We start from the raw sequence: 24,871 nt of genomic DNA on the forward strand, positions 1-24,871 counted from the left end.
GCGTGTTTAGCTCTTGTTGAGCACAAGGTTTTACAGAGCAACAGAACAGACAAATTGAGCTAGAACTTGCAAAGCTACGATAAACGAGTGTAGTTAGAAAAATAGTTCACCTGAAAATGATTCTTTTTCGTAATTTTTGACATTCCTTGTTCTAAAACACACCCTAAAAGCAGTATAAATGTTGTCCACATGACTTGTGCACTATATTTCACGTTTTTAATGTCAAATAATGGCTTTTGTGTCAGAAACAGACAAGTACTCACAGCTTTCTCTTTGCTGAAGCTCTGAAATTTCGTTTTCTATCCTTTACATTTAAACTGGCAACGTGTGAGGCCTCAATGTGCCATTTTTTCAATCCAAACATGAATGCAATTTCAATTCCGCACACAAATCTATATGAAATGGCCTTGTATAGCATCACTACTTTTTTATTCTTGCATGGTGTTTTTGTCATTTTTGGAGCTTGGCATCACCAATAACTCTTTAGTTTACTCAGAAAAAGGGAGAAAATCTGACATTATCCTATATTTCTTCTTTGTGTGAGTAATATGAAATACTTTTATGCTGTTTCTATGTCTTTCTGAAGCATGCTTACTATGAACTGTCACTGTATGGACAAGAGCAGCATGATCATTCTTCAAAACATCTCTATTCCTCTTCAATTGAAGACCAAAAGTGGTTTGAGGTAGCAAGGTTGAGTAACAACTATCCTTTTAACTGAAGTTAATGTTATTACTGTAAATTCATATGAATTTGATTTAAAATAGACAATTTTCTGCCAGGGCATTATCTGTTAAGTTTACTGACATATCCTATAACCATAAAACACATAACAATAAAATGATTCATAATATTCATAAAAACACATGAAAAACCAATATTAACAAATACATTGCGCATTATTTTTACAGACTTCTCCGCAGTATAGAAACTTCTTTAAACTGCAAAACGAGCTTTTAGAATTGCTTTTTGTTTCGTAAATTTGACTATTTGAACTTTTTATCTTTTGCTGTTGATTGTTTTCTTCATTGAAATGTTAAAGAAACGCCTTAGGTTCTAATAAAATAATCAATACACAAACATGTTCCACAGAATAATAATGACACGTAATGGGTAACAGACAAAACCAACATCTTCTCTTTTAAGCGTTTTAAGCAGCGTTGCTTTAGACCTCAAGATATTGTGTGAGGTGAAAGGGACGTGATCCACAGCGAAAAGAAAAGACAAAACATGATGATTCCAAACGTTATCAAGCTAAAAGCTTCTTATCATCAGATGGGACCAATCATGAGTGGCCTCTGGTTAGGTTTGTTCATCTTCTCCAGCGTCTGCACTCTCTTCCTAGTCCATTATCAAAGAGCTCCAGATAACAGCCATTCACAAAGCCCTATCAGACAAACCCCGCACCTACAGACCCCGAACAGAGGGAATTCTGGAGGGGGAAACATGATGAGGAGGAGCAAACGCTGCGTGTGAGTGTGAGAATGGAGGAAGGGACCTAGAATGACAGACAAGGAGTAGGGAGGGGTGAGGAACCGAGAGAGAGACAGCAGCATTTCTGTGAACCTCCTGGAGGTAGGAGATCACATCAGGAGACAGGATGCCAGGAACAGGGTCGTTTTGACGCACATTCCCTGGGAACGCAGAAGGAATAAGTGCTGCCATGATAATCACTCCCAAATGGGATTAATAAAGTGCTTTATCTCACCATCAGAAGCTAATTCATCAGCCTAATTCCACAACTTCATGCTTTCTTCACCGGACTTAAGTGGAGTTCTCTGGAGTGAGAGGCATCCATGCACATTCACTGAGCAGCATGTTCCATGAGGAGTACCATGAGGAGATGGACAGTGAGTAACAGTGTGTCTGCATGCTGGTCGGTGTGTGTCGTCTATCTTCTCGCCGTCTCCGTGATCCTCGCGTCCAGCGTCACCTGTCGCAGCGCATGTTCCGTGCCGCGGGCGCTCAGGGTCGCCAACTCTTCATCCGCCTCCACATCCACCTCCGGCCGGCATGTGCGCAGCTACGTGCACCTCCAGGGAGACGTGCGCCAGCGGAAACTGTTCTCCTTCCAGAAGTTCTTCCTTAGGATCGGGAAAGACGGGAGAGTCAACGGCACCAAGAGCAAAGACGATCCCTACAGTGAGTCACTTCATAAAAAAAATCCCCTTTATTTAGAATCATGTCATGGCCAAACAAAAATACACCAATAATTTTGTTTAGGTTTAAAGTTTTATGAATCACGATTAAATCTGAATGTAGTTTGAATCATGCAGTAATATTGGCAATGGAAGTTATTGAACCGAATTGAAAGCATTCTGTTGTGAATAATAATAATGTGAATAATAATAAGAAGAAGAAGAAGAGAATGAATAGGGTTTTAAACTCTCAAAATCATATGCTTAGATCAATAGTTGATGTATTGATGCTCTGTTAATATATCTGAAAATATCTAAAGTGTAATGAAGCTTCTGATGATTTCAAATTATTTTAATGTTCTTTCAATTGTTTATAGATAGATAGATAGATAGATAGATAGATAGATAGATAGAATATGTTATGGATTTTTTCTGGATTATGTCTTTATAAGCAAAAATATTGATTATTGTGATATGATTATGTAATTTTATATAAACTGAAAATGAGTCAGTTCAAATTAAACTAATAAATTTTTAATTAATTTAAATTTAAATCCAGAAATTCACTTAATTTTATGTAAACGTTACTTTTATAATTACAGTTTTTTACAGACGCTAGGACACATTTACTTAGGTCACTTTTGCAAAACTCTTCACACAGTGAGCACAACAGAAGTCTATGTGGGCTAAACTGAGGATCAATTATCATTGTTTTGGCACAAAATGCATTCAATGACTACATCTCTCAAATTTCATGAATTCTTTTCTCACTCAGACACAACAACTGCCAAAAATCTTTGTACGTACAGGACATTTTGCACGTGCTTACATACTGTTTTCAAGACTGTTAAACTTATGTTCAAAACAATAACATAATGCAAAACTGAATAAGACAGCAAAATTCAACAGCAATATTTTATTGAAACATATTTCAAATCTAAAAATGCAGTAGATTAGCATTACTATTGCATCTGTATCAGTGGATGGTGTGTATACAAATTCTTGTATTTTGGAATTACTTAGTGCAAAAAAATACAAATAAATAAACAACATAAAATATTGAGGAATTCTGCATCATGTCTGATTCATTCCAGTGACATATATTGCAGTTATAAACAATATATATTGCAATTATAAACAGAGATGTGTCTATGTTTTACACAAGAAAACACTGTGTAATGCTACATGTTGTTAGTGTTTTTTAGGCCTTTGTTTTGTGGGTGACAAAGTTTGTTTGTCGGCTGTCAACCTTTGCTAGTGTTCTGGAAGATTTAGTTTATTTGAGACCTGAATAAATTGTTTTGGTAGTTGTAGTGCATTTTGAATGTGAAATGAACTGCTTTGCCAAGCTGAAAGTCGGTTAGGAGAATTGTGTGAAGAGCTTTGCAAAAGTGACCTTGAGAAGTATTGAGAAATGTGTCCTAGCGTCTGTAAAAAAACTGTAAATTGATGACTTTTTATAACTTTTTAAAAATAAAATTGGTAATAGATTATTTTTTGAAATTTTTTAAATGCATTCCCATATACATTCTTAAAAATGTCTATAAAGAACCTTTATGAACATCCATGGAACCTTTTGAATGCAAAAAAAAGGTTCTTATTAGTCGAAAAAAAGTTTTTTAGATTTTTAAAAAGCTCTTCAAGGAACTGTTCACTGAAAGGTTCTTTCTGGAACCACAAATGGTTCTTTTATGGCATCACTGCAAATTGGAACCTTTATTTTTAAGAGTGTAAATCACTCCGTGTAAAGCATTTTTATTCTATTCTGTCAACATTTCTACAGCCTGCAATATTTGTAAAGAACTTTTTGAAAAAAAAAAAAAATATATCTAAGCAAAACACCTGATTCGAAACTAAATTCAGGGAGCAGGCTTTTCTGTCTTAATGAACCACACAGGAATAATATTACTAATATTTAAACCCCATAAATGAAATTAGCTGCTCAAATAAAACAAACAAAATTAATGGGCCGTTAAGGAATGGTGCTGTTGGCTGCAATATCCTTTTAAATGCATAATTGTGTCCTAACACCCAGAAACCTGAGAGCAATTAACCCACATATTGCCGTAAATGTTTCCCCTGACACAGCAAAGGAGGAAACACATCCTTTATACTTGTGATCAAAGGTTAAGCTTTTGTTTGCGATGGCTATATATACCTAACAGAGTCATGGATCTGTTATTAGATTGTGTCTGGTTTGTTTTCAAGTATTATGAGCCCATCAGGGACATGCACAATGTGTTTTCGGTGTTTTACGCAGAACAAGTTAATTAGCCATTACTCATATGGAGCCCATGTGCAGATAAGGGTCTTCCTGTTTCCTCTGCGTGTGTGTGCTTGTGTTTGTCTGGTGTCTGCACTGACATCCCTTCCTTTTTAAGGCCACTGGGCATCTTGATTTAGGCGTGTGTGGTTGTTGTGTCTGGCACTTTTTAAATCAAACTTTCTTTTTAATTGTTTTTCTGAGACAGCAGATGTCTGCTGCTTCTCAGATTGTTCCTTTGACTTCTGGGTTTCAGAAGAGATCTCAACAAGGTCTTAAACTGTGCCTATGCTGAGATATCTCAAAGCTGTCACTGGGGTGGTAACTTTGTAAAAAAAAAAAAAAAAGATAAGGGTACCTTAAAGGTTCATATTAGTACTAGAGACTAATATACACTATCTAACGTGTGTATATTAATACCCAAAGTGTGCATATTAGTACTTAAAGTGTACATACTAATACCTAAAATGTGCATACTATTACCTAAAGTGTAAATATTAGTATCTTAAGTGTGCATATTAGTACTCAAAGTCTGCATATTAGTACTTAAAGTGTACATACTAATACCTAAATTGTGCATACTATTACCTAAAGTGTATATTACTATCTAAAGTGTGCATACTAGTACATAAAGTGTACATATTAATGGCCAAAGTCTTCATATTAGTATCTAAAGTGAGCATACTAGTACCTAAAGTATACATATTAGTAACTAAAGTGTGCATATTAATACCCAAAGTGTGCATATTAGTACCTAAAGTGTACATACTAATACTTAAAGTGTGCATATTAGTGCCCAAAGTGTGCATATTATTACCTAAAGTGTGCATATTAGTACTTAAAGTGAGAATACTAGTACCTAAAGTATACATACTAATACTTAAAGTGTGCATACTAATACCTAAAGTGTGCATATTAGTGCCCAAAGTATGCATATTATTGCCTAAAGTGTGCATATTAAGTGTACATACTAATACCTAAAGTGTGCATACTAGTACTTAAAGTGTGCATATTAGTACTCAAAGTCTGCTTACTAGTACCTAAAGAGTGCATATTAGTGCCCAAAGTGTGCATATTAGTGCCTAAAGTGTGCATATTAGTACTTAAAGTGAGAATACTAGTACCTAAAGTATACATACTAATACTTAAAGTGTGCATACTAATACCTAAAGTGTGCATATTAGTGCCCAAAGTATGCATATTATTGCCTAAAGTGTGCATATTAGTACTTAAAGTGAGAATACTAGTGCCTAAAGTATACATACTAATACTTAAAGTGTGCATACTAATACCTAAAGTGTGCATATTAGTGCCCAAAGTATGCATATTATTGCCTAAAGTGTGCATATTAGTACTTAAAGTGAGAATACTAGTACCTAAAGTATATATACTAATACTTAAAGTGTGCATACTAATACCTAAAGTGTGCATATTAGTGCCCAAAGTTTGCATATTATTGCCTAAAGTGTGAATATTAGTACTTAAAGTGAGAATACTAGTACCTAAAGTATACATATTAGTAACTAAAGTGTGCATATTAATACCCAAAGTGTGCATACTAATACCTAAAGTGTGCATATTAGCACATAAAGTGTACATACTAGTACCTAAAGTGTACATATTAGTACCTAAAGTTTGCATATTAGTGCCCAAAGTGTGCATACTAGTACCTAAAGTGTATACACTGGTACCTACAATGTGCTATGTTAGTACCTAAAGTGTACATATTATTACCTAAAGTAAGCATACTAGTACCTTAAGTGAGCATAGTAGTATCAAAAATATACATATTAGTACCTTGAGTGCGCATATTAGTATCTAGTGTGCATACTACTATCTGAAGTGTGTATTAGTACCTAAAGTGTAAGTATTAGCATGCAAAGTGAGCATACTATTACCTGAAGTGTACATATTAGTACACAAAGTGTGTATAGCACCTAAAATGTGCATATTAGTACCAAAATTGAGCATACTAGCACCTAAAGTGAGCATACTAGTACCTAAAGTATACATATTAGTAACAAAGTGTACATATTAGTACCTAAAGTGTGCATTTTGTTACTTAAAGTGTACGTATTAGTATCTAAAGTGCACATTTTAGCACCTAAAATTTACATACTAGTACATACTAGTACCTTTCAAAAAAGTAGTGACAACTTTTGTACCTTTTTTCTAAGAGTGTAGGACAACTAATTTGTGTCTTATATTTCTTCTTTTAAGAGATTAAAGCTTTAATGAAACATAACAGAAAGTCCTCTGACCTCCTTAGCTTCTATTTTGAACACTGTTTTTGCAAAATAACTTACTTTAGAACGTGCACACGCTTTAGTTCATTTGAGATTAGCATGGAAATGTACCAGCCAGCTGAGCTGTCCCTGTTAGGGGGCAACGTGTGTTTGTGTAGCATCAGACATCACTGTGACATCTGGCTGTGTAAACATGTAATCAAGCCCTCAGAGGTGATCAGGCGTTGAGAGGAAATGTCTGTCAGATCTATGCGTGTGTGTCAGTTTCCCTCTGATAGTCTCATCTGTGATAAACCAACAGACACACAACACTCAACCAGACTACGCAAACTACACCCAGCTAAAATCAAATATCATCAGAAATCATCATCAGGTGATCAGACCGATTCCGCCTACTGGATGATAAAACTCACACTGCGAAATAAACATTATGTCAGTGTATTTTGCATTGCTTTTGTTGTTATGAGCAAATATGTGTGTTAAACTAAACATACATAGATCTCTCTATACCTCTGTGCCATTTGCCTTTCTGAATTTCACAATTCATTTATTCACAAGCGAGTAGCTAATTTAAGCAGTGTACAGCACAGCTGGTTGCTCTTATGTCTATAGGAGTGAGCTTACAGTGTGTGTGTGTGTGTGTGTGTGTGTGTGTGTGTGTGTGTGTGTGTGTGTGTGTGTGTGTGTGTGTCAGGAACAGCAGCAGTAACACACATGTTCTCACTTAACTGCTCTCAACTTTAACCAGCCCTAAAGAGCCTCTTGAGAGACTCAAACATCACTTTTGGTTAAAGTTCCTGACGGTGAGAACGAGCAAAACAAATGTGACAGCGATCAACATGTGATCCCAGAGGAACATGTTACTGCTCCATTATATCCACTTTATCTCAGATGTTTATCCTGAAGGCAGTAAAAATAGGCACAAATGAGACAATTGTTGACACACAGTATGAGTACAGAGCTGTAAAATAAAAGTGGAGTAGCTGAATTTGATGAGAAAATCTTTGACTTTGGATTGCATGTTGATTATCTTGAGCAAATCTGATCGCAAAAAAGTGGAGTTCTCTTCTGAAACACAGGATTTCTAGAGGTTTGGGGTTGGTAGGAATTTTTCGTGGTTTTGAAAGATATATTTGTTTAGAAAAATACAGTAAAATACTGAAATATTATTAGAAATTAAGATAACTGCTTTCTATTGTAATACATTTTAACATGGAATTTATTCTTGTGATGCAAAGCTGAGTTTTCAGCATCATTACTCCAGTCTTCAGTGTCACATGATCCTTCAAAAATCATTTTAATATGGTGATCTGCATTGCCATTTCTTATTGTTATCTCTGTTTAAAACGTTATATTTTTTTGCAAAAACCATGATAGTGCATCACATCCTGTGCGTGATTTCAACCTTTACATATACATCCGATTTAGAAACTATAACTTATAATATATATTTAACTATAATTTAGCTATAATTTATCTCAATTATGAGATAAATCGAAATTATGATTTAGAAGGTCAAAATTACAACTTAAAAAGTCAAAATTAAGAGATAAAAAGTTGAAAATTATAATTTACTAAATTGAAATTATGACTTAAAAAGTCATAATTATGAGATAAAAAGATGAAATTATGACTTAAAATGTTGATATTATAAGAAAAAAAGTGGAAATTATGACTTAAAATGTGGAAATTATGAGATAAATTGCAATTATGATTTAGAAGGTCGAAATTACAATTTAAAAGTCTAAGTTATGATTTACTAAATTGAAATTATGACTTTAAAAGTCATAGTTATGAGATAAAAAGTTGAAATTATGACTTAAAATGTGGAAATTATGAGATAAATTGCAATTATGATTTAGAAGGTCGAAATTACAATTTAAAAAGTTAAAATTATGACTTACTAAATCGAAATTATTATTTTAGAAGTCTTAATCATGAGATAAAAAGTCAAAATTATGATTTAAAAGGTCAAAATTATGAGATAAATTGGAATTATGATTTAGAAGGTTGAAATTACGTCTTAAAAAGTCGAAATTATGATTTACTAAATCGAAATTATGACTTTAAAAGTCATAATTATGAGATAAAAAGATGAAATTATGACTTAAAACGTCAAAATTATAAGAAAAAAATGAAAATTATAAGATAAATTGCAATTATGATTTAGAAGGTCAAAATTACAATTAAAAAGTCTAAATTATGATTTACTAAATCGAAATTATGACTTTAAAAGGGAGAATTATGAGATAAAAAGTTGAAATTATGACTTAAAAGGTCGAAATTATAAGAAAAAATTTGAAATTATGACTTAAAAAGTGGAAATTATGAGATAAATTGCAATTATGATTTAGAAAGTCGAAATTACAATTTAAAAGTCTAAGTTATGATTTACTAAATTGAAATTATGACTTAATAGGTCGAAATTATAAGAAAAAAAGTTGAAATTATGACTTTAAAAGAGGAAATTATGAGATAAATTGCAATTGTGATTTAGAAGGTCGAAATTACAATTTAAAAAGTTGAAATTGTGACTTACTAAATCGAAATTATGATTTTAAAAGTCAGAATTATGAGATAAAAAGTCAAAATTATGACTTAATAGGTCGAAATTATAAGAAAAAAAGTTGAAATTATGACTTAAAATGTGGAAATTATGAGATAAATTGCAATTATGATTTAGAAGGTCGAAATTACAATTTAAAAAGTTGAAATTATGACTTACTAAATCGAAATTATTATTTTAAAAGTCTTAATCATGAGATAAAAAGTCAAAATTATGATTTAAAAGGTCAAAATTATGAGATAAATCGAAATGCAATTTATGACTAAAATAAGACATTGCGCATCACATCCTGTGCGTGATTTCAACCTTTACAAATACATCCGAATTAGAAACAGAGCAGCTACTGTTAGTCTGCCGGCAGAGTTTCGTGAATGGCGTGATGTGAATATCGCCAGGGACACATCAAAGGTGAGCGTCTTTCACGTTCAGCAATGGGCTCCGACAAAAGAATAATCCTCAGCAGGTGAAATTTCACTAGTCTTTATAGCACAGATCCAGTGTTGGTGGAAATGGATACTGCAGTAGTGATGCTGTCCTTAGGCAAGACATGATTTGGGAAACACTGGCCTTTGTGCTGCTGAATGATGTCACGCGTTTGAAAAGACACCGCTGGCTGGGAAAAACACAAACAATGGGTCTGTGAGGGGCGTGACATCATTCTGAGGACCATGATGCACAACTTCAAGAGCTCATCTCACAAATGCTTGAATCAATATGTTTTTTGGATAACTTTAGATGCAGGCCATTGTGTTATTGTAAATGTATCATCAAAAATATTAAGCATCACGACTGTTTTGAACATTAAAAATAATCAGAGATGTTCCTTGAGCAGCAAATCAACATATTAGAATGATTTCTAAATGATCATGTGACACTGAAAACTGGAGTAATAATGCTGAAAATTCAGCTTTGACATCACAGGAATAAATTACATTTTAAAATATATTCAAATAGAAATCAGTCATTTTAAATTGTAAAAATATTTCACAATATTACAGCTTTGACTATTTTTATCAAATAAATTCAGCCTTGGTAAGCACAAGATATTTCTTTAATTAAACCAACCCCAAGCTTTCAAACAGTGGTGTACATTGAAATAAAACATTATTTAATATGATTCTGAAAACATACAGCAATTTTTAAGGGAAAAACATCCTTGTAATAACTTATGAAACAATTTTTTTTTTCAGCTGATAACACCAACTCTTAATTTTTTAAATTATGGTTTAATCAATTTTGTTTTGTTTTGTTTTTGTTTATTTTTGTTGTCATTTATTTACTTGTTTTTGTCCTGTTTCACATTCAGAAATACGTCACATTATGTAAGTGAACCGTCTTAAAAAGTCAAAATTATGACTTACTAAATCGAAATTATAACTTTAAAAGTTAGAAATTATGACTTAAAAGGCCAAATTATAAGAAAAAAGTCAAAATTATGAGATAAATCGAAATTATGATTTAGAAGGTCAAAATTACAACTTAAAAAATCAAAATGAGATAAAAAGTAGAAATTATGATTTACTAAATTTAAATTATGACTTTAAAAGTCATAATTATAAGATAAAAAGTTGAAATAATGACTTTAAAAAAGTCTAAATTATAAGAAAAAAAGTTGAAATTATGAGATAAATCGAAATTATGACTTATAAGGTCGAAATTATTAGATAAATTGGAATTATAATTTAGAAGGTCGAAATTGAGACTTAAAAAGTCAAAATTATGACCTACTTAATTGAAATTATGACTTTAAAAGTCATAATTATGAGATAAACAGTTGAAATTATGACTTAAAAAGTGGAAATTATGAGATAAATTGCAATTATGATTTAGAAGGTCGAAATTACAATTAAAAAAGTCGAAATTACGACTTACTAAATCAAAATTATGACTTTAAAAGGTCGAAATTATGAGATAAAAAGTAGAAATTATGATTTACTAAATTTAAATTATGAGATAAAAAGTTGAAATAATGACTTTAAAAAAGTCTAAATTATAAGAAAAAAGTTGAAATTATGAGATAAATCGAAATTATGACTTAAAAGGTCGAAATTATAAGAAAAAAGTTGAAATTATGACTTAAAAAGTCGAAATTATTAGATAAATTGGAATTATAATTTAGAGGGTCGAACTTGAGACTTAAAAAGTCAAAATTATGACTTACTAAATTGAAATTATGACTTTAAAAGTCATAATTATGAGATAAACAGTTGAAATTATGACTTAAAAGTGGAAATTGTGAGATAAATTGCAATTATGATTTAGAAGGTCGAAATTACAATTAAAAAAGTCGAAATTACGACTTACTAAATCAAAATTATGACTTTAAAAGGTCGAAATTATGAGATAAAAAGTAGAAATTATGATTTACTAAATTTAAATTATGAGATAAAAAGTTGAAATAATGACTTTAAAAAAGTCTAAATTATAAGAAAAAAGTTGAAATTATGAGATAAATCGAAATTATGACTTAAAAGGTCGAAATTATAAGAAAAAAGTTGAAATTATGACTTAAAAAGTCGAAATTATTAGATAAATTGGAATTATAATTTAGAAGGTCGAACTTGAGACTTAAAAAGTCAAAATTATGACTTACTAAATTGAAATTATGACTTTAAAAGTCATAATTATGAGATAAACAGTTGAAATTATGACTTAAAAGTGGAAATTGTGAGATAAATTGCAATTATGATTTAGAAGGTCGAAATTACAATTAAAAAAGTCGAAATTACGACTTACTAAATCAAAATTATGACTTTAAAAGGTCGAAATTATGAGATAAATCTAAATTATGACTTAGCTGAAATTACCACTTTAAAAGTCATAATTCTGAGATAAAAAGTTGAAATTATGACTTAAAAGGTCGAAATTATGACTGAAAAACTCAAAATTATGAGATAAATCGAAATTATGACTTACAAGGTCGAAATTATAAGAAAAAAGTTGAAATTATGAAAATTGGAATTAATATTTAGAAGGTCGAAATTAAGACTTAAAAAGTCAAAATTATGATTTACTAAATCAAAATTACCACTTTAAAAGTCATAATTCTGAGATAAAAAGTTGAAATTATGACTTAAAAGGTTGAAATTATAAGAAAAAAGTTATGATTTAAAAAATTGAAATTATGAGATAAATTGGAATTAATATTTAGAAGGTCGAAATTAAGACTTAAAAAGTCGAAATTATGACTTACTAAGCATCCAAATAAAGTTGAAATTATGACTTAAAAAGTGGAAATTATGAGATAAATTGCAATTATGATTTAGAAGGTGGAAATTACAATTTAAAAAGTCAAAATTGTGACTTACTAAACCGAAATTATGACTTTAAAAAGTTGAAATTATGACTTAAAAGGTCAAAATTATGAGATAAATCGAAATTATGACTTAAGAGGTTGAAATTATGACTTGTTGAGGCTCATTGATTTAACACGACACAACACAGCTGGTGTCAACTAAGGTAGCAACAGCACATTTAATTTTTTTTTTTTCAAATTAATCTGTCTGCATACAATTGTAACACTAATTGTAATTTATTTGAATTTAACTGGTTTTATGCCTCACAATGGATTTTAGCGTTATTCGTTCTATGCTAAAACAGTCAAACTTTGAAAACTTTGCTGGTGTCCCACACTAGGTATGTCAGATTGAATTCCAAAGTCCTGAGGAATTGAATCAGACTAATGATTATAGCGCAGTGGGGGTGTTTAACGCAGCGTCTGGTCTGTCCTTGTGAGAGACTCCAACAGATTTATGAGCTTTTATGGGGATTCCAGTGTAAAGCTGTCCCACGTGTATCCTGATGCTGTTTGATAAAGCAGGAGTCTGCTGTCTGTCTGACTGGAATGGTGTTTGATGCTAATAATGGCTCATGCTAACTAAACCATATGCTAAAAAGACAATTAGTAAAACAAACAGATATTGATGTTTTTATTTGTGCACTGAATGAAGAGTGTCACTTGGGTAAAAATTAGACAGGTCTGAACTAACATCATACTATCATAGTATTTTTTTAAATGCATTGGTGTACCATGAAATTACCATATATTTGTTTTTCAACAAATAGGGTAAATTATATATTTTGAACATGTTGAATGGTAATACCATGCTTTTTTTAACATGTACAGTGTTAATACCACGTTTTTTCAAACATGTACATTGATAATACCATGTTTTTAAACATATACATTGGCAATACCATGTTTCTTAACATATACAGGGAATACCATGTTTTTTTTAACATGTACATTGTCAATACCATTTTTAACATGTACATTGGTAATACCATGTTTTTAAACATATACATTGGCAATACAATGTTTTTTTAACATGTACATTGGTAATACCATGTTTTTAAACATATACATCGGCAATATCATGTTTTTTTAACATATACAGTGGCAATACAATGTTTTTTTAACATGTACATTGGTAATACCATAGTTTTTTAAATCTATAGTGAAAATAGCATGTTTTTAACATATACAATGAAAATACCACGTTTTTTCAAACATGTACAGTGGCAATACTATGTTTTTTAACATGTACATTAGTAATACCATATTTAAATTACATTGGCAACACCATGTTTTTTTAACATGTACATTGGTAATACCACATTTTTTTACATACACAATGACAATACCACATTTTTTTCAGACATGTACATTGGTAATACCATGTTTTTTAACATATACAGTGGCAATACCATGTTTTTTTAACATATACAGTGGCAATACCATGTTTTTTTAACATGTACATTGGTAATACCATGTTTTTTAACATATACAGTGGCAATACCATGTTTTTTTAACATGTACATTGGTAATACCATGTTTTTTTAACATATACAGTGGCAATACCATGTTTTTTTTAACATATACAGTGGCAATACCATGTTTTTTTAACATGTACATTGGTAATACCATGTTTTTTAACATTTACAGTGGCAATACCATGTTTTTTTAACATGTACATTGGTAATACCATGTTTTTTTTAACATATACAGTGGCAATACCATGTTTTTTTTAACATATACAGTGGCAATACCATGTTTTTTTAACATGTACATTGGTAATACCATGTTTTTTTAACATATACAGTGGCAATACCATGTTTTTTTAACATGTACATTGGTAATACCATGTTTTTTTAACATGTACATTGGTAATACCATGTTTTTTAACATATACAGTGGCAATACCATGTTTTTTTAACATGTACATTGGTAATACCATATTTAAATTACATTGGCAACACCATGTTTTGTTAACATGTACATTGGTAATACCATGTTTTTTTTTTACATATACAGTGTCAATACTGTGTTTTTTTTAAACATGCACAGTGGTAATACCATGTTTCCTAACTTTACAGTGGCAATACCATGTTTTTTCAAACATAAAAAGTAGCATTACTATGTTTTTTTTAACATGCGCAATGGTAATAACATGTTTCCTAACATGTACAATAGCAATACCATGTTTTCTCAAACACAAAAACAGTGGCATTACTACATTTTTTTAATATGTACCGTGGCAATGCCATGTTTTTTTAAACATGTACAGTGGTAAAACCATGCTTTTTTAGCACATACAGTGGTAATACCATGTTTTTAAACATGTACAGTGGCAATACCATGTTTTTTAAATATACATGTTTTTCTTGTTTTTTCTTGTCTCAACATACACTAAATTATATTTTTAACATGTGCAATGGTAATACCATGTTGCTGTTTGTTGTTGTTTTTTGTTTTTAATTTAGCTGTTGTCGTTGTTTTTCCCAACATATACTAAGGTAAATCACTTTTTACTGTGGTAATACCATGTTTTTTGTTGGTTCTCCCAACATATACTATGGTAAATCATAGTGGTAATACCATTTTTTGTGATATTATCTCCTATTTTCTCCTTTCTACTAAAGGTAAAATGTTTAAAAATTGTACAGTGGTAGTTTCATGTTTTTGCTGACTTTTTCAACATATACTAAGGTAATTAAACATGTACAGTAAGACCATTTTTTGTTGTTGGTGTCCCTCAACATATACTAAGGTAAATCATATTTTGTAACATAGACAATGGTAATACCTTGGTTTTTGTTCTTTTTTCCCCAACATATAATAAGGTTGGACACTGTAAGTACTTATTTGTGTATAGTCAGATTCCTTTATATGCAAGGAAAGACTAAATATCATCTATGACAGAATGGTTCATTTGTTGCGTCTGAACCATAGTCCACTATCATGTCTTCAAACATCCTCTTTGTAGTTGTCGCAGGAAGCAGTCAGGACGCTTCAGGCATGTGCCGGACGTACAGGAGACCACCAGTACGGCGCGAGATCGCTGCCATGTGTGCCACAGATGGCTTCACAACTCCACAACACAATAAAATGAACGCCAACGCCTCAATATCACTGACAACTAAGCATGATGCAATGATTTGCGCAATGCTGTTTTCCTCGGCCTCAAAAACTACAACTGTTTATTTTGCTTTTTTAGGCACCAGACATATGCCAGCTCACAAAAAACAGTGGGTTTTGGCAGAGCGCTGTGGAAAATGCACGTCTGCGCAAACAACTGCAAGCCAACGACGCAGCGTTTAGTAACGTGCAGCAGAGCATGACATGCTCGGGAAAACAAGAAAAACCAGCAAATAGGCCCAGTTTAAACTTGACCTCCTGGTGCGCTGCTCGACATCTGCTGAGGTTTTTCTCCGTTTCAGGTCGCTCTCGCAGGTGTTTGGCTTGTATGCGTTAAATGGAGGTGGGATTACAAACACATTTACTGTAATGGCTTGGCTTGTTCTCCGAGCTCTCTTTTGTGGTTAGTTAAGTGCGGCCTCACTGACATGAAACTTCAAAGCGAGCCTTTATGTAGAAATTAGCACTTTTAGAAATAGTAACGTCATCAAAACTATGAAATGACAGAAATGGATGTATGAAAATTATGTAATGACCAAAGAAAGCAAAAACTGTTATATTTAAGCTTCGTCAAGTAAACACTTAAGAGAGGAATATACATTGTAAAAAATATTTTTCGAAATTCTAAGTCAAACAAAGACTATTGGAGTATATTTTACAAGAAAATACTTCAGTCTTCAGTCTTCAGTTTTTCTACCTCAAAATTTCACGTTCAATTCAATGCGTTACACCTATTTGCCATTTGTATTTATTTACTAACAATTTCTGCAGTGAAAGTTAAAGCTTTAGTAATTTAGTATTTATTTATTTTTTCATTTTAGTACATCAAGTTAGGCTAAATGAAAATGAGTCAAGTTGCCTTAGCTGAAAATATATTTTTTAATGTTTAATTTTATTTCAGTTATAATGGTTTTAATTTTGGTAAACTATAACTCTGATATGATGGACACTTACTGGCTGCTTTTTCTTTGTTATCCACTCCAAATCATCTATAAAATCAATGTATTCAATTATACAACAATTATACAATGTATTCCATTTTCTAGCATCAGCCTTTGAATTAAAATGATTTCGGTCAACTTTTGACCAGTAGAGCATCTTTTCCTGGGATGTACCTGGTTCTAGTTGATGTGTATGTGTGTGGAACAAACATATGGCAGGCGGACATGTGTGTACGTCAGCCTTGTATTAGTTCTTCACGTGAACATGTTGGTGGTTCGGGCCTGAATGTGTGTGTGTGTGGGAGCTTCATTCAGTTTTTTGCAGTGGGCTCCAGTCTGCTGTCGTCTCTCTCGTCTTTGATCACTGATCATTGAAGCTTCTCTAATCCGTCTCACTGTCATCCTGTCTGTGTTGTTCCTTCCTTTCATGCTTTCATCCCAGCGCTGAGAGGACACAGAGCACGCAGATAGTTTTACCGTCTCACTTGATACCTGCAACCCGAGACCCCAATGGAGCCACTTCACACACGCACACACACACACACACGCACACACACACACACACACACACACACACGGATAGATGAGTGCACACACTACCTGCGCACACATTTGCTCGGTCATATTCACACATAAAGCTGATACATAATGGGTATTTTTACTGTTATGGCTGAAAAACAGTTCATTGCCAGTGTTGAAAAGGCATTTAGTACTGACCTGAAGAAGATACTTCACATCAAAGACATTTACATATAATTCACGAGAGAAAATGACAGCTGAAATTATAAAAATTACCCTGTTCAAAAGTTTACATACACTTGATTCTTAATACTGAATGATCCACAGCTGTGTTTTTTGTTTAGTGATAGTTGTTCATGAGTCCCTTGTTGGCCTTAACAGTTAAACCGATCGCTGTTCTTCAGAAAAATCCTTCAGGTCCCAAAAATTCTTTGGTTTTTCAGCATTTTTGTGTAATTATTATTTTTTCGACTGTATGATTTTGAGATCCATCATTTCACACTAAGGACAACTGAGGGACTATTACAGAAGGTTCAAACACTCACAGATGCGTCAGAAGATAAAACGATGCATTAAGAGCTGGGAGGTGAAAAATTTTGAACATAATGAAGTGTAAATGTTTCTTATTTTGCCTAAATATCATTTACATATATATATATATATATATATATATATATATATATATATATGTATGTATGTATATATATATATATATATATATATATATATATATATTGCCCTTCAGAAGCTACAGAGGATACTTACATGTTCCCCACAAGACAAAATTTGTCAAATTTACCCTGATCTTCAAATTTAAAAAGTTTCCACCCCCCGGCTCTTAATTCATCATGTTTCCTTCTGAAACATCAGTGAGCGTCCCTCAACTGAGTCCCTCAGTTGTCCTTAGTGTGAAAAGATGGATCTAAAAAAAAACCTGAAGGACCTGAAGGATTTTTCTGAAGAAAAGCGGACAGTTTAACTGTTCAGGACAAACATCAGCATGTTTTCTACTGTAAGAAAAGGTTCAAATACACCAAAATGCTGAAAAACCACTGAATTTGTAGGTTTTTAAATTTGAAGATCAGGGTAAATTTGACAAATTTTATCTACTGGGAAACATGTAAGTATCTTTTGTAGCTTCTGGCTTCTAGTACTAAATGAAAAAAAATATGATATTTAGGCAAAATAAGAAAAATTTACACAATCTGTTCAAAAGTTTTCATCCCCCCGTTCTTAATGCATAATTTTTCTTTCTGGAGCATCAGTGAGCGTTTGAACCTTCTGTAATAGTTGTATATGAGTCTCTCAGTTGTCCTCAGTGTGAAAAGATGGATCTCAAAATCATACAGTCATTGTTGGAAAGGGTTCAAATACACAAAAATGCTGAAAACCAAAGAATTTGTGGGACCTGAAGGATTTTTCTGAAGAACAGTGGACAGTTTAACTGTTCAGGACAAACAAGGGACTCATAAACTATCACTAAACACAAAAAAACACAGCTGTGGATCATTCAGTATCAAGAATCAAGTGTATGTAAACTTTTGAACGGGGTAATTTTTATAAATTCAACTATTATATGTAAATGTCTTTTATGTAAAATATCTTATTCAGGTCAGTACTAAATAACAAATAACATGCATTTGGTATGATCCCTCTTATTTTGCTAAAATAATTTACATTTTGCAGATTCGGCAAGGTGTATGTAAACTTTTGACTTCAACTGTATATATAATATATACCTTTTTTAAACAAACAAAAAAAATGTTAAATTCAGGACAAACATTTGAGACAAAAGTTGATTTTTCACAGCTGCTAATTATCTGCACCCATTATCAACCTAATCAAACTGATACTGATAATTATAAAAAACACAAATATTGACTGATAGTGATATGCTCACTGATACACAGTATCACACATAAATCCATGCACACAAACATTTAACCTAGCCACAGTGGACAGGAGTTTTTTTTTTTTTTTTTTTTTGAGAGAAATACAAACACACATCAGTGAGTATCTGTACAGAGGATGCATCCAGTGTATCTTCCTCTTCGTAGGGGGGCAGCAGAACTGTTTTGAGTGGCGACTTTAGCTGTCATGATAGAAGCATCTTTCGACACATTTGCACTGATCAAAGGCCAGCCGCAGCAACCCCCCCGCAATTCCAGCCGCAGGGTTCACACCCACAGCCGCTGGGGTTATCAGGCTCCGATAGCCAGGCGTCACATGCTCCCATGTGAGAGAGAGAGAGTGTGTGTGTGTGTTCGCTGCTTTAGGAGCTGAATTAAAATGTGCAGGTGAGCAAAGGTCAACCAAAACTGTAGTTTCACCTCTGACCTCTGCACACACACAAACACACACACATTATTTTAATTGTTCACCAAAAATGTAAAGCACAACCAGAAAAAATTGAAGATTTGCTTAAGTTTTTGTATATGCTCTGTGGTTGCAAATGTTTTCTGGGTGGATGCTAGCTAAATTTGAACTAAGACTACAATTAAAACTGTTCAAATTTGTTAACATTTAACCTAAATAGCAATAGTAACAAAATGACTAATAAAAATGACAAAAGCCGGCTCGGCACTTTTTCAAATGAAAGCCTCTATATTCTTCCATTAATTGTTCATGTGTTGGGTATTTCAGGTATTCTGGAGATCACGTCAGTGGATGTTGGGATCGTTGCTATCAGAGGAATCGGCAGTAACCTTTACCTGGCTATCAGTAAGAAGGGAGAACTTTATGGAGCGGTGAGTATCTTAAAACCATTCATAAAAATATAGATATGACTGTTCATATTAGTCCAGGGGTTTTCAACAGCGATTATAGGTATGTCTAGGGTCCACAAGGGGGTGCTGGTGAAATAAATAAAAAATAATAATAAAACATTAAAACTAACTAACTAAATAAATAAAGACAGAAATAAATAAATACATTAATAAAACACAATAAAATAAAATATAGTCATGATGCATTTTTGAATGAGAACTTTAAATGTTGGTGGACATTTTTTTAGGAATAATAAATAAAATAAAATAATAAAATAAAATAAAATATAGTCATGATGCATTTTTTAATTAGAACTATACATGTTGGTGGACATTTTTTGGAAATAATAAATACAATAAAATAATCACAAGGGGGTACTGGTCAAAAATAAAATAAAATAAAACAGACATCAATATAATTATTAATTATTAATAAATAAGGGGGTGCTGGTGAATAAAAATATAGACAAACAAATAAAACAAACAATTAAGGAAAAGTTCACCAGAGTGACATTATCACAGTTTTGTTCTGATATTTTTTGTCCATATCGTTTGAAGTTTATATTTCTCTTAATTAATATAAAGATAATATTTTTTTCACATATTCATATTATTGTTATTTTTCACAGTACAAATATGACGTTATATGCAGAAATATATACCTTATATTTTAGGTGTTCCACAAAGAAATCACCACAAAATAAAAAATAAAAAAACACACACACACTTTTCCTGCTATACCTGCTGAAAAAAGGTAATATGTGTAATTTGTGACCCTGGACCACAAAACCAGTCATATGGGTCAATTTGAAATTATTTGAAATTTACATTTATAAATCATCAGAAAGCTGAATAAACAGGCTTTTCATTGACGTATGGTTTGTTAGGACAACATTAGAAGATAGATACAACTATTTGAAAATCTGGAATCTGAGGGTGTAAAAAAATCGAAATATTGAGAAAATCACCTTTAAAGTTGTGCAAATGAAGTTCTTAGCAATGCATATTACTAAATAAAAACTACGTTTTGATATATTTACAGTAGGAAATTTACTAAATATCTGCATGGAACATGATCTTTACTTAATATCCTAAATATTTTTGCCATATAAGAAAAATCGATAATGTTGACCATGTATTGTTGGCTATTGCCACCGCCCCACACTCATGCCATTGGTTGAGACAGTGTTGCTGTAGTCACGATCCTTATACAGGGATTGTGTTTACACTTTTTTTGAGGGAAAACATACAAATTGCTTGCTTACTTTAGATTTTTTTAAGACCCCTGCTGAAAAAAGGCTGGTTGGCTGGTCTTAGCTGGTTTAAGATGGAAGTAGCTGGTTTTTGGGCAGCTAAGACCAGCCTGACCAGGCTGGGAAAGTGACCAAAACCTTCTAAAACCAGCCTGCTGACAAGCTATGACCAGCTGTTTTTTAGATGATTTAGATGATTAATGCTGAAAAAAAAACAAAAACAGCTAAAACCAGCATAGGCCAGTTGGCTGGTTTTAGCTGGTCATAGCTGGTCAGCAGGCTGGTTTTAGAATGGTTTTGGTCACTTTCCCACACTGTAAAAAAAAGCCGTAAAAAACCGGCAGCTGTGGTTGCCAGAATTTTACCGTAAAAAATACGGTAGCAATATTTTAGGTTTTACGGTTTTCAGTTAAATTTACAGGTAAATACCGTAATTTCACTGATATAATGGTAATGTAACAACCTTTTAAAGTACTGACATCTGTTTTTAACTTTTGTAATACAATGATAACCACCAAAAGCAGGTGGTGACGACAACATCACATGTTGAGCCAAGGCCCATCACAAGGAGGTTTTGAAAAATAAGATATATAGAAGGTGCACAGTGTCATTCACACAAACACTAAACACCATCATGGTAACACACATAAAACTGAAATAATGCAAAAAACATTAATTTAACAACATTAGATGTAACATACAACCCTAATGTACAAAACTGCCAAGAAAAAACTAAGAATAAAAAGTTATTTTAACAAAAAAACATCAAATAAAGAAAAATGAAACACAGGGAATTCTGGGAATGTCAATTTACGGTTATTCACTGTACATTTTACGTTCTTTTTCCACTTCCAAAAACGGTATGGTACCGTAAAACTACATGCACAGTTTTTCACCGTATATAGAAAGGGGAACTTACCGTTAACCATTTCACAGGTTTATACCGTAGCATTTTTACAGTTTGTTACCGTTAAATTCACGGTCATTTTTTTACAGTGCAGCCTGGTCAGGCTGGTCTTAGCTGACCAGGCTGGGAGACCAGCTAAAAACCAGCTACTTCCATCTTAAACCAGCTTAAACCAGCCAACCAGCCTAGGCAGGTTTTAGCTGTTTTTGTTTTTTTGTTTTCAGCAGGGAAGCCAGTGTGTTTGCATCTAGTTAGAGCTGACAAACCACAAGCAGAAAACTGCTGCCTTTAAAAACCAGCAGAAATGTAATAACTCTTCATTGCTTGCATTTCAGAGAAACTACGGTATAAACTGCCGTCTGAAGGAGCGCATCGAGGAGAACGGGTATAACACTTACGCATCCGCTGAGTGGAGGAACAAGAAGCGCCAGATGTTTGTAGGTCTGAGCGCTCATGGAAGGCCTCTGCGTGGGAGAAAAACCCGCAGGAAGAACACAGCTACACACTTCTTACCCATACTGGTGTGACTTTTGTTCATCATGCTGACGAGACGGAGAGAGATCGGCGATAAAGACTTTGTCCGCGCGCGACTCTCTGTAGTGGCTGCGCTCCTTTGCTCTTTCAAGGTTTCAGATGGCACTAGATGAAAATTTATCCTCATGCCAGTTGACATTAAATGGTAAACACGCTCAAAAGAGCAAAGTTTATGAATGCAGGCTTTCATTTGCATTGTGCGTCATTCCAGTAATCTAAAATTATGGATTATGTGTGCAAGAGTTTTCTCTTTCATAGGAACATGTGTCTAAGAACGTCTGCTTTCATTTCTTTCTAATGGACATGAACGTCTTTTGGAGCGGCTCTGAGGCTGCATGCGTCGCCGGAGAAAGAGAGAGTGGGGGTGTATGTGGGAAATTTGTATCTTCTGAAAACTGTTTTGGACTGCTTTGAAATAAATAAATTATTTATTTGTATTGTATTTAAATAAAATACTCTAAAAAACATATTAAAAGCATATAAAATGGATAACCTCTAATCCTGTGAAATAAAATCTATTTTGTTATCCTCCTGCAGAGCAGCTTGTGATGTGTTTCTTGTTCACAACAAGTAAAACTGAGGGTGAATCTCACAAAATGTTCAGGTTGATGCAAAATCTAAAGAAAAAATAAGAAATTATATTAAATATAATAAATAAAGCCTGTTTTAAAGTCACTACTTTTTTGTGCATTGCATTGCAACATTTTCATAATAATTAAGCATAATCTCGTGATCATTAATGCATCTGGAAGTTATACTATGAACATTTTTTATTTTTTGTAATTCCTATGTTCTTATTGGTGATTCTCATTAATGATGTTGTTATTATTACACAATGACTGTCATACAAGAGCTTTTTTAATATAAATCACAGATAAAAGGCAGAATAAATACAAATTATCAGGGTTATTATTATCATTAACAAAAACTAATACTATAAAAAAAAATTATTTGACATAAAGCTGAAATATAATAAAATATAAATATAAAATGATTTTTTTTGCCTTGGCGACTAACAGAAATAAGTTAAAGTTGAAGTACTAAAATTACTAATTAAATACAAATAACAAATAAACAAAAACTTAAATAAAAATCAACCTAAGTAGTAAAAAAAAAAAATAATAATAATAAAAAATACAAATAAAAATGACAAAAGCCAGTAACAAAAATATTAAAATTTCAGCTAAAAATAATATAAAAATAAATAAAAATAAAAGCTGATTTAAAATATTGATGATTACACCATAATATAACTATAAAATACAACACTGCGACCTGTACATACCTCACAGTAAAATGAAATGCAGCAATTTATTCATTCATTAATTCAACATTATTATAATTACTATTAAGATTATTATAGTAGAACAATATTAAATATAATTTAGTGGAGCAATTTAAATAAAGCTGAAATATAATCATATATAAATATTAGATAAAAAAATATACTGCAATTTCTTTTTTGTAATTGCAACTAACTGAAATAAGGTGAAGTACTAAAATGACAAAAAATAAATGCTAATTCAAAATATTGATGAATACACCATAATATAACGATAAAACAGTAATTCATCAATACAAATTATCAGGGTTATTATTATCATTAACAACAACTAAAACTATTAAAAACATTTTTTTTTTATTTGTCATAAAGATGAAGTATAATAAAATATAAATATAAAATAAAAAACTTAAATTACTAATTAAATATAAATAAAAACTAAAAATGTGGTAATACAACAAATAGACAAAGATTCAAAAAAATAAAATTTGGAAAAAAGTCAAATAACAAAATTACTAACATTTAAACTGAAAATTAATTGAAAACTGAAAATGTAAAAATGCTATTTTTCAAATATTGTTGAATACACTATAATATTACTATAAAGAATATTTTAGTGGAACAATATTAAATTTAATTTAGTGGAAAATTTTAAATAAAGCTAAAATATAATCTAATTTAAATAGTAAATGACAGAAATATACAGCAAACAGGGTATCTATCTATCAATCTATCTATCATTACTATAAAAATGTATCCATTAATGGTAAAGATAATCTTAGTTGAATGATATGAACTTTCCACAACCTGGATGCTGTTTGGTTACAACAACACTTACAAAACCCCAAAATGATTGTGAGCTGAAAGACAATATCCTCACAATCGCACACATACAACAAAGTCAAACATACGGACAATTTCACTCATTAACTTTTCCACTCGCTCACTGACTCCATCAAATCATTTGTTTGGTTTCACACCTTTTGCATCCACTTGCAATAATAGTTGTTCCATTTCCTTTACGCTCGGCCATTCACAG

General features: G+C 32.0%; 1 protein-coding gene across 1 annotated transcript; it reads left to right on the forward strand.

The window, feature by feature from the left end:
• Window positions 1–1,574: 1,574 nt before the first annotated feature.
• Window positions 1,575–23,049, forward strand: fgf10b (fibroblast growth factor 10b). Its single transcript, XM_073841248.1, has 3 exons — window positions 1,575–2,142; window positions 19,735–19,838; window positions 22,352–23,049. Exons 1-3 carry the CDS (start codon window positions 1,824–1,826, stop codon window positions 22,541–22,543), a joined length of 615 nt encoding a protein of 204 aa, XP_073697349.1. The 5' UTR covers window positions 1,575–1,823; the 3' UTR covers window positions 22,544–23,049.
• Window positions 23,050–24,871: the final 1,822 nt, after the last annotated feature.

This window comes from Garra rufa, chromosome 5, assembly GCF_049309525.1.
Source record: "Garra rufa chromosome 5, GarRuf1.0, whole genome shotgun sequence".
Classification (NCBI taxonomy): Eukaryota; Metazoa; Chordata; class Actinopteri; order Cypriniformes; family Cyprinidae; genus Garra; species Garra rufa.